Genomic DNA, 12,163 nt, shown 5'->3' with positions numbered 1-12,163 from the left:
ATCTTTCTTTAAAATGAAAAACCCTAGAGAAAACAAAATTTACAGCCAAAAATTACAGCATGTAAAAAACAAACATAGAATCCATTACATTTTTTAAACATCAACATGGAACCTGCAGAAATATCTACAGTGACACAAAACATTTTACTTTTAGACTAGGACTTTGAAAGCAGTTTCCAATCTGGAGCCGTAACGTAGCTCTACCACCTTCACCTGGAGGCTTCATAATTCCATCCTTTTTAATAGCTACCTCACAGGATATGGTGACAACATGTAAAACACGTAAACAATTTTCGACACATAGTAAATTATTAACAAATACTATTAATAATTTAAAAAGTTTTTTAACAGCAGACATATTCTATTCTGGGTTCAGGAGTTTGAACCCAGATCTTATTTTAGGTCAGGAAGACTCCAGCTCACAGATCATTATTGGGTAGCTCAGCTAAGTGGAAAGGTAGTGCTCTTGTACTTGTGAAAATGTTTTACATTCCATGGTCACACTATGTTTAATTCAGAATTTATTTAAGTGACTTACTTTTTCCAATGCATGCATACTGAACACTGGTCCATCATGTGCTTTCACTGTCTTTACAAGAAAGATGTCTCGCCAGATACACACGTCTCCTGTGGACGTTCCAGAAAAAGCCATCTCTTCAGTCCATCCATATACTGCACACATCATGGTGTCACTTTTCCCCAGGGTGCCCACGTAGCCTTTTCTTCCAATCAATCCTCCCCCTGGTTCATAAAAAATATTATGAAAGTGCCACTTTCAAAACGTGTAAAATACAAAGCCATAAAATTTCTTCTCTGTTGTTTTTCTTATTTAAAGAGAAAGACACGTAACAGTGAGGGGAGTTAAAAAAAAAAAAAAAAATACAGGTCTCTCAATCGGTGACCTGGACAACATCTTGCTTGGCTGAGGCAGCCATACCCACAGGTGCTTGAAGTCATAGCTTTTGGATAAACAAATATATATACTAAAAGTCAGTTCAAATCCATCTTTCGATTAATTTTTAAGAAAATTATATATCACAGAGTTGATACAAAAAGTCATAAAAAGTACAACAAACTCTTCTATGTCCATTATCAACTTAGACAAAATTACTACAACATATTTTACTACTTATTCATGCATCCTTAGGTAATAGATCTTTTTTCACGTTTAAAACTTTCCATAAATATCATCCTATATGTCTTCTTTTGAAGCCTACTCTTTTTACCAATGCTTTGCGATGGAGTTTTACCCCTAGAAACTTCGTTTTCATAACTATACAGCATTCTATCATAGCATTTTATATTCCAGATAACATTTTCCTACCAAAGAGGACAAATAAAGCTGTTCCCAAGACTTGGCCACTGAAAACAATGCTGCTCTAAACATTCTTGCAAGGGCCTTTTCTATAAAAGTGTAAGAGATTGTCTAGGATCGCTTAGGAATGGTCACAGAATATCTGCAAAAAAATAGCACAGAGACGAGAGCTATCATCTCTGTCGCCAAACTGTCCTCTAAAGTTGATAGAACAATGTATAGTCTCATCAATGGTGAAAAGAGTTCCTGTGCCTTCTCACCTTTCAGGAACACTTGGTCCTTACTGGTCATTCATTGCCTATTGATATGTTCTGCCCATTTTTCCAAATGAACTCATTATTCAATCATTTATTCAAGAAATATATATGGGCTTCCCTAATAGGTCAGTCAGTAAAGAATCTGCCTGCAGTGCAGGAGACCTAGGTTTGATCCCTGGGTCAGGAGGATCCCCTGGAGAAGGAAATAGCAACTCACTCCAGTACTTTCGCCTGGAAAAGCCTATGGACAAAGGAGCCTGGTGGGCTACAATCCATGAGATCACAAGAATTGGACGTGACTTCACAACTCATCCACCACCACAATATATAATGAATTCATTTGGAAAAATGGGCAGAACATATCAATAGGTAATAAATGACCAATAGAAGCCCATTAATAATTAGAGAAATACAAATTTTGACCACCATAAAATTTAAGTGATATTTTACATCCCCCAGTCTTGCACAGGAGAAAGCCCAGGAACTCTTTTCACCATTATTGGATTCTACGTTGTCTCAACTGCAGAGGACAGTTTGGCAACAATAGCACGGTAAGCACTGTAAGGATTTAACTTTTACTCTAAATGAGATGAAAAACATTTGGGTAGTGGAATGACAAGACGCTGTGTATCACTTATTACCAGGTTTGTTCAGATTTCTGTGTTAAGGGTAATTTGAATAGTAGCAAGGATAAGAGTTAGGCTATATGGATCATCTGGGCAAATGATAACGGTGGTATGGGCCTGGTGCTAGCACAGAAAATGACGAAAAGCAATCATTTCAAATGTATTTGAAAGACTGTCTTTTCTTAACATAGCAGCCAGAATTTCGAGCGCACTTGCAAGGGCAGTTAAAGTCAAGTGGTGAGGGGGAGAAAATAGATTACACTTCTCTCAAAAGAAGGAGAAGATAAAGAGCAAATTTAAAGTGTAAATAGGGGCTTCCCCGGTGGTCCAGTGGTTAAGACTCTGCACTCCCACCGCAGGCAGCCGGGGTACAATCCCTGGTCAGGGAGCTAGACCCTGCAAGCTGCAACTAAGATCTGGTGTGGTCACATAAATTAAAAAACAAACAAACAAAAACAGGGTATGAAGTGTAAGTAACTATTTGGACAGGTACCTACTATTTAGTAGGTAGATTAGAAGAGGAAATTGGTTAGCAACTGGAGGGTAGAGCTGAAAGAGGGTTCCTGCTTTACTTATTTAAGATGGAGCAGTCGCACCACATGTGTCAAGAGCAGAGAGGGGAACCTGAAGGCACGGAGAGAAAGTGAAGGAGAGCTGGAGCGATGCCCCTGAACGGGTGAGAGACAGGTTCCAGCGTGCAAGCGGAAGGGAATGGCTTTCACTAGAGCACACGTGTCCATTCAGGGCAGGGCCAGCAAACTATGGGCTGTAGGGCAAATCCTGCCACCACCTGCTTTTGAAGGAAAGAATAGGCTTGGTAGGGTAGGAGTTTTCTCTCTTGTCCTGTAAGTTCCTACATCGTATTCTTGATCTTTGTCTCTGGGTCTGAAAAGCCTAAAATGTTCACTAATTTGGCCAGTTACTGCGTTCCCCACCTCTGCTTTAGATGGCCGTTATTGAGCTTCCTGACACACACAGCGCAGAATGTCTACGCTGCACAAGCTCAGGCCATTGCTGCATTTAAACCTTCCAGTGGCTCCCGGCCCCACCAGCCATGGAAGACAGTTCAAGCTGCTTAGAGTAAACTTCTCTAAGACTGTGTCTGGGACAGGAGGTAGGAGGCCCTTTCAGTCTCAGTCCTGAGTCATCTTTAGCTTCGTGTACATAAAGCTATGCATGTAGAAGATAGGCTGCTGCTGCTGCTAAGTCGCTGCAGTCGTGTCCGACTCTGTGTGACCCCATGGACGGCGGCCCACCAGGCTCCTCTGTCCCTGGGATTCTCCAGGCAAGAACACTGGAGTGGGTTGCCATTTCCTTCTCCAATGCATGAAAGTGAAAAGTGAAAGGGAAGTCGGTCAGTCGTGTCCGACTCTTAGCGACCCCATGGACTGCAGCCCACTAGGCTCCTCCGTCCATGGGATTTTCCAGGCAAGAGTACTGGAGTGGGCTGCCATTGCCTTCTCCGGGAAGAAGATAGTCAGATGGCACTTATTCAGATTAATAGAGTGGCTACTTATTTCCCAGTCGACCAGTGAACTCTGAATCAGAGCCGCGAGAGTGGGAAGCGCTGAGATGCGCCCGAGCCTTCACATCGGCCTCTCCTGGTTCAGTCTCAGGTCTACTTCACGTCTAACCAAAATTAAGGACACATTCGATTTCATTTTAAATATATGCTTTCTTTAAGTCTCTTATGTCCAACAAATTCATAGTTTAATTTTTTTCAATACTGCAATAATAAGCACTACTTGCCTTGCTGGGTGTTTGCAATTCCAACTCACCAAGATGCTCAGAAGTTTTGTCTAAACATATGGGAATGAAAACTACAAATGTGAAAATACTTCTCACTTTGCAAATGTGTTAATAGAGCACGATGGTACAGGGAATTCGTGATGAAGTCTTAAATTCAAATCTGAAAATCGACTCATGTTCAAAGTAGTTAACAATTGAAAGCTAATTCAACCCGGGAAATATCTTCACCAAGACTATTCTTTCTTAACCTACGCTTCACTCCTCTCTATAACTTCACATTTTATCCGAAAAGTTTAAGTGTACTGAGACTTTGTCAAACTGCTGGAACTTATAAGTACACTATATAATCTGGAAAAGAGACTTTCTAATTTTAAAATGGGAACTTCTACTGTCAGTAATTTACTAAACTATTAAGGTAATAAAACATTCTATTTCTATATCATTTTATAGCACATAAACAATTTTGAGAAAATTTTTCATTTTCAGTTAGGACTACAAAACATGTCTTTAACAGAAGAAGGAAGTCCGGACGTCACTTGATTAATTTCATAAATTACATTTTTTTTTTTTTGCAAATATGAACACTATCAGTGCAGCCAATAAATGATGATAAAATATTTGTTTAAAATGTATCAAGAAAACTGTGGATTGTTTTTTAAAATGAACTTTTCATTTTGGATAATTTTAGATTTTCAAAGAAGATGCAAAGATAACACAAAGTGTCCTCATATACTTCTCACCCACCCAGTTTCCCATAACATTAACATCTTAATATACTGTAGACTACTTGTCAAAACTGAAAACCCAACATGTTTGATATGTTACTACTGACTGAATTCCAGACTTCAATACCACATTGCACTTAAGACGCTTTACTGTCTGAGCCACCAGGGAAGCCTCAAAAGTAACACTTACTTAAAATTTCAAAGGAACAAAATAGAAGCACTTCCTTACCTGCTCTACGCCAAAACTTCATGTGTTTAATTCCAGCTGTAATTAATTTATCAGGCACGTACGGGTTCATTTTTACAACAAAAATCTTATCTTTACTTCCTCTGAAATAAATACAGAAACGCTTTAACGCTAAAGATAAATTTCTCCTGTAATAACCTTCTGCCTAGTCCACACCCTGTCTTGATCGCTCCATACTAGATGCTTGGTCTCTTGGGCTGTGTAATCACGCTTTTGTACATTTGTCATTCTGCCATTACTGTAATTCATTAACTCTTCTCAACAGAATCTTAAAAGGAACAGTAAGAACTGAACTTATTTTGGATAGCATCTACTATAGTACTGTGCAAAGACAATGTCATTTGGGGCATAAATGAGTTAAAGAAAAAAATTTTTAATAGTACTCAGTTATAGCTTAATATAATCTTTACAAAGTCCTCTTAAACTATCTTTTATCTGGGTACTGTTTATATACTGTGAGAAAAGCATTTATGTATATTTTAAAAATGCTTTATGTATCTTTTTAGGGAACTCAAAGTTAAAAAATAATCTCTGACCCTGCTGACTATTTCCTCCTTTAAAGCAATTGTTAATATTTTTACTATTACAGAATAATGCTCACTGTAGAACTTTAGGAAATGAAAACTACAACAGAAAATAATCTATAGCTTCTTTGTAATACGTGTATATGTATCTCCTTTCACTCAAATACATGAGCATTTTATCATGTTTTCAAATGACTACAGAATAGCTTATCTTACAGTGAAATTCACTGTAAGAATTCAGATAATAGCTACTTCCAATATCATATTATAGTTACATTAATAAGTGTGTTCACAAAGGATAAACCTACAAATGAATTCTGAAATCATCTTTTTACCACAATTACACTATTTATTCAATGGTAATAAAGGCAGCAGCAATTAAAATGTTACATGTTTACTTGATTTCAAAACTGTTATAATTTAAAAAATTTAAGTCCAAAGGAATTTCAGTCTTTTGCCAATGTGATAGTCAAGTTTCCTTCCCTACCTTGCTATTGAAAGTTTCTCTCCTTTCTTCCAGTCCCACAGCACAACAGTGTGGCTATCATCTATTCCAACTGAAGCCAAACGTTTCCCATCAGCTTTGAAAATTCATCAGAGAAACAAACTGACCATTAACATTCAGAAGATTAAAAACAGTACGTATTCTGTCACCACAGTGCCATATTTAAAATTTTACAAAATAATGTTAAATAGTAGGCATGCATATTGCTGGGCTTTCCTGGTGGTTCAGTAGTGAAGAATCCACCTGTCAATGCAGGAGACTTGGGTTTAATCCCTAGGTTGGGAAGAGCCCCTGGAGGAAGAAATGGCAACCTCCTCCAACATTCTTGCCTGGGAAATCCTGTGGACAGAGGAGACTGGTGGGCTGCAGTCCACGGGGTCACAAGAGTTGGTCATGACTTAGCGACTAAACAACAACAATGCACACAGCTCTGAAAAAAGCAGAATTCATAAGGGGGAGGATAGGTTCTCACTGCACTTACCTGCTTTTTCTCTGACCTCATTTACCTCATCTATCTATCAGCCTGGGACAGGGGAAAGGAGGAAGATAAGCAAAGCGGAAGAAAGATATTTAAGAGATGAGAAGGGAAGAGAAAACTAAGAAGGAAGGAAGAAGCAATACACTCCATTGAAATTCACCAGAGGAACTCTACTGCGATAAAAGAAGTCATAGGGATTATAAAAAGTTAGTCAAGTAAAAAAGATATAGGTTACAACTTCTCACATAGCTCAGTCAGTTAAGAATCTGCCTGTGATGCAGGAGACCCGGGTTTGATCCCTGGGTCGGGAAGATCCCCCGGAGAAAGAAATGGCAGCCCACTCCAGTATTCTTGCCAGGCGAATCCCATGGGCGGAGGAGCCTGGCAGGCTGCAGTCCACAGGGTTGCGAGAGTCAGACACGACTAAGTGACTAAACCACCACCACAACTACATAATGCCACTAATATGATTGTTGTGGGGAAAAAAAAAAAAAGACTGTAGTGAAGATCAGTTATTTTAGATGTCACTGTGAAAGGGCTGCAATGAATATGCCGGCAAATTTGGGAAACTCAGCAGTGGCCACAGGACTGGAAAAGGTCGGTTTTCATTCCAATCCCAAAGAAAGGCAATGCCAAAGAATGTTCAAACTACCGCACAATTGCACTCATCTCACATGCTAGTAAAGTAATGCTCAAAATTCTGCAAGCCAGGCTTCATCAATACATGAACTGTGAACTTCCTGATGTTCAAGCTGGTTTTACAAAAGGTAGAGGAACCAGAGATCAAATTGCCAACATCCGCTGGATCATGGAAAAAGCAAGAGAGTTCCAGAAAAACATCTATTTCTGCTTTATTGACTATGCCAAAGCCTTTGACTGTGCGGATCACAATAAACTGTGGAAAATTCTGAGAGAGATGGGAATACCAGACCACCTGACCTGCCTCTTGAGAAACCTATATGCAGGTCAGGAAGCAACACTTAGAACCAGACATGGAACAACAGACTGGTTCCAAATAGGAAAAGGAGTACATCAAGGCTGTAAATTGTCACCCTGCTTGAAAGTGAAAGTGAAGTCGCTCAGTCATGTCTGACTCTTTGTGACCCCATGGACTATATCCTACCAGGCTCCTCTGTCCATGGAATTTTTCAGGCAAGAGTACTGGAGTGGGTTGCCATTTCCTTCTCCAGGGGCTCTTCCCAACACAGGGATTGAACCCGGGTCTCCAGCACTGCAGGCAGATGCTTTACCCTCTGAGCCACCAGGGAAGCCTGCTTATTTAACTTATATGCAGAGTACATCATGAGAAACGCTGGACTGGAAGAAACACGATCTGGAATCAAGATTGCCGGGAGAAATATCAATAACCTCATATATGCAGATGACACCACCCTTATGGCAGAAAGTGAAGAGGAACTAAAAAGCCTCCTGATGAAAGTGAAAGTGGAGAATGAAAAAGGTGGCTTAAAGCTCAACATTCAGGAAACGAAGATCATGGCATCCGGTCCCATCACTTCATGGGAAATAGATGGGGAAACAGTGCAAACAGTGTCAGACTTTATTTTTTGGGGCTCCAAATATCACTGCAGATGGTGACTGTAGCCATGAAATTAAAAGACGCTTACTCCTTGGAAGAAAAGTTATGACCAACCTAGATAGCATATTCAAAAGCAGAGACATTACTTTGCCGACTAAGGTCCGTCTAGTCAAGGCTATGGCTTTTCCAGTAGTCATGTATGGATGTGAGAGTTGGACTGTGAAGGAGGCTGAGCGCTGAAGAATTGATGCTTTTGAACTGCAGTGTTGGAGAAGACTCTTGAGAGTCCCTTGGACTGCAAGGAGATCCAACCGGTCCATTCTGAAGGAGATCAGCCCTGGGTGTTCTTTGGAAGGAATGATGCTAAAGCTGAAACTCCAGTACTTTGGCCACCTCATGCGAAGAGTTGACTCATTGGAAAAGACTTTGATGCTAGGAGGGACTGGGGGTAGGAGGAGAAGGGGACGACAGAGGGTGAGATGGCTGGATGGCATCACTGACTCGATGGACGTGAGTCTGAGTGAACTCCGGGAGTTGGTAATGGACAGGGAGGCCTGGCGTGCTGCGATTCATGGGGTTGCAAAGAGTTGGACACGACTGAGTGACTGAACTGAACTGTCAAGTAACAAGTAATGGATATTAGCCAAGTGATTGAGCTAAGTCAGCCACACTGGCAGGTGTGCATGTGTTTAGAAGTTGGAAAGATTCAATCTGTAACAAAATGTTTGCCACTCTGCCATACTTTCTGCAAACCTTAATTGGTTTGTTATCCCTAACAGCTGTTATTTTTCTCACTGAGTCAGCTATCATTCCGTTTCCTAACTTTTGGCAGATATGTATACATGTAAATACATCCCCTCCCAAACTCTACATGAATAATTCACCATCTCTTCAGACAGAGCAGCAGAAAGCACAAATTTACTGTTTCTTCATGTAAAATTCTCTATTAAAGGTATTTCACCCTCTTTCCCTACTGGCGTGCTGCAGTCCATGCAGTTGCAAAGGGTTGGACACCACTCAGGGACTGAACTGGCCCCTCTTTCCAGTCAACACCCTAGCCTTTACTGTAGATCTAGGTGTAGTTGTTAAACTTTTATATGTGTAGCAAAGACTTAACTTTGAGATCTAAACTTATTCTCGTAAGACAGATTAGAACTGTCACTTCAAAGAAATGTTATAAAACAAGTATTTTAGTTTTCATCTCTTTCTTTCTTAGCTTTCACCCTGGTGGTAGTGGTGGTTTAGTCACTAAGTCCTGTCTGACTCTTGCAACGCGATGGACTGTAGCATACCAGGCTCCTCTGTCCATGGGATTCTCCAGGCAAGAATACTGGAGTGGGTTGCCATTCCCTTCTCCAGGGGATCTTCCCAACCCAGGAATCAAACCTGGGTCTCCTGCATTGCAGGCAGACTCTTAACTGACTGAGCTATGAGGGAAGCCCTGTTTCCCCCCTAAACATCTTCAAAGTTTACTCTGACTGCAAAACAGTAAGGCAGATCAGGGTTTGCCCAAGTGGGACACATATACCACTAGCGGTATCTGAGACGTCTCCAGAGGTTAGACAAACATCTTTTATTTAAATAAAAACATCTTTATAATAATGGGTATTAAAATTACACTCATTAAATTATAATTATAAACCAGCTGGCAAACCCACACTTTCATAGTCTTGATAGGCTAGGACCACAGTATACACACTTGATAATTGGTCTTTTTTTAAAAAATGCCAATCAGATAACTTTATTCCCTTATTTAAAGCTCCAGTGACCTCTCATACATTTAGAATGAAATTCACATCCTAGGTCCTTTACAATGTGATCCATCTGCCTTCTTGACAATCTCTCATGAAAGTCATTTTTAAATGACAAGTTTAGGCAACACTGATTAAGACAAAAATACTGTATACTGCCTTTGAATTCTGATCATTCTTATTGAGACAGAAATTCCCTTACCTGAGAAATCAACAGCACAGACACCATATTGGTGGTAGCCCTTTAATATCGACAATGGTTTAATGGTTTCCGTGTCCCATATGTGAATTGAGGGATCCCTACCTACCTAAAATAGAAAGAATGATAAAAGTCATTTTATGCAAGTAAACCATTTATTTTCATACCTACAAAAGGAAATAAAACAAGATATTTTGTAACTTTTGTCATATTTACTATAGATATCAAGTAAAAAAATAAAGATTATGTGATCAACATTTTTCCCATACGGTTGTTGAAAAGCTAATGAGACTAGGCTCAGTGTTTATAGGAACGTTCTGGAACTATATAGCTCCTAAACCGTATCCTCTACTTCACCAGTAGAGATAATGCTTCCTGAGCACCTACTATTGGCAGTGTTAGCAACCTAGCGTATGCTAGTGTGCACTAAGACAACTAGATAAGTTTTGCAAACTCATTGGGAAAATGAGACCTTTTCTGCTAAAATAAAACCATCTGGTAATATGTGCTTAATGAGGATGAAAGGCTGTAGAGAAAATCTTCATGGAAATTATGTTACTTGTCCTGGGCCTTCAAAAAGTGTAGGTCTTGGACAAAAAGAGAAGGAAGCAAGTACATTCCAGACTAAGATAACAGTACTAACAAAGGTGCAGACAGGTTAAAGCCCCAAGCAGGTTAACAGGACTTAAGTTTTAATTATTCCTTTGGACTGAAGTAATCACTTTCTCTATACAGATTAAGATATATTACATAATAACTTTTTCTATAAAGGCAACTCCTGAAATAATAGGGCTGTCAATTATCATTGATTTTGAGGTTTGTTTTCCATAAATATATAACAAAAAACAATACTGTGACCAGTCAACATTTCACTAAGCTATTAAATGCTTTCCTCTGGCCTGACATTTCTCTACAGATCTACTATTTTCTATATAAGCCGGAATTCTAAATCACCATTTTGAGTTACTTCTGGTTTAGGTTTCTCCCAGGTGATATGAATTGCTACTGTTAATGGCGTAGGTTGCCATTCCCTTCTCAGGGATCAAACCCAGGTCTCCTGCACTGCAGGCAGATTCTTTACCATCTGAACCACAAGGGAAACCTGGTCTTTTTGTCAGAGTCCCAGCTAAAAGTCAAGGATAGGAAGAGGTAAGGTATTCCTCCGCTACACTGGTTATCCAGGGATCTCCTGTGGGCATCCTGACTTTTAATTTAATTTGGCCCAGATTCCCTAAAATGCCAGAATCATGTAGTAAATGACCAGTTTTTACAGTCTTATTCCAGGAGTATCAGAATAATGTCCAAACTCCTTCCTACAGCACTGCAGGTGATCCTTGCTACACACAACAGGCACATAACTGTGTGTTAAGAGGAACCTTGATATAAACTAACAGTGAAGATAAATGGTGCCCCTGAGGGCCCCGCTAACCCATTTAATTAGTTCTTCCACTAAAGTCCACCAAGAACTCTTTTATTTCAGTTTTTTTTCTTTTTGCTCCACTGTTGTACAACATAACAGAAAACCTTCCCCAAGCTGCCTTCTGTCAGGTAAGCTATTAAGTTCAGATGGCATCATCTCTGTGAGGGGTTCCCATTCCATTAGGCATGATTAATCAGTCTTTTATTATATCTCAAAAGGGCTTTACAAACACCTCTACCCTAGTGGTTCTCAGCAGGGGGTGGCTTTTGCCTTCCAAATGCTGTCTGGAGATGTTTTTGTTTGTCACAAGTGAGGGGCAGTGTAATTGGCATCTACTGTGCAGAGGCCAGACATGCTGCTAGCACTGTGCAACGCACAGGATCCCACTGTGCACAAAAGTCCAGTTATGTTTACAACAAAAAAGTATCTGGCCCCAAATGTCAACAGTGCCAAGGTAAGAAGCCCCGACCTATACTTCTGACCTTGCATCACAATTTTCTTGCACGTCTGCCTTCCCTCACAGAGTATGAATGTCTTACCACGGCAAGAAGATATTCTATATTTCCAGAGATATTCCTGGCATGCAGCACGTGCCCTATGAGTGTTTTTGAATGAATGGAAGAAAAGGGGAAGAAAAGGAGGTCGGGAAGGGAAGGGGAGAAATAAACATTGAGGGGAGACGCAAACCCAGGGAGGGGAGATGGGAGAGAGAGAGTTTTCTCACTTTTCAAGGAGCTACCTGGGATGATGCAAGCTGCCTGCCCCTACCCTAAATATATCCCCGAAGGTATCCTTAACCCAGTGTTCAAAGCCAGACAGACTAAGGATGT

The 12,163-nt window shown here is 40.1% G+C and overlaps 1 protein-coding gene across 12 annotated transcripts in view; it reads right to left on the bottom strand.

Annotated features, from left to right (window-relative positions):
* EML5 (echinoderm microtubule associated protein like 5) overlaps nucleotides 1-12,163 on the bottom strand; it is a 154,599-nt gene that overhangs the window by 67,348 nt on the left and 75,088 nt on the right. For all 12 annotated transcript variants that reach the window (XM_018053859.1, XM_018053860.1, XM_018053865.1 and 9 more), the window contains exons 15-18: nucleotides 9,917-10,022; nucleotides 5,931-6,024; nucleotides 4,902-5,002; nucleotides 539-741 (exon numbers count right to left, since the gene is read on the bottom strand). In XM_018053859.1, the coding sequence (XP_017909348.1) occupies nucleotides 539-741; nucleotides 4,902-5,002; nucleotides 5,931-6,024; nucleotides 9,917-10,022 (504 nt within the window). The remainder of the gene's footprint in view (nucleotides 1-538; nucleotides 742-4,901; nucleotides 5,003-5,930; nucleotides 6,025-9,916; nucleotides 10,023-12,163) is intronic.

Source organism: Capra hircus, chromosome 10 (genome assembly GCF_001704415.2).
Source record: "Capra hircus breed San Clemente chromosome 10, ASM170441v1, whole genome shotgun sequence".
NCBI classification, from domain to species: domain Eukaryota; kingdom Metazoa; phylum Chordata; class Mammalia; order Artiodactyla; family Bovidae; genus Capra; species Capra hircus.
This window is presented reverse-complemented; position numbering and strand designations above follow the sequence as displayed.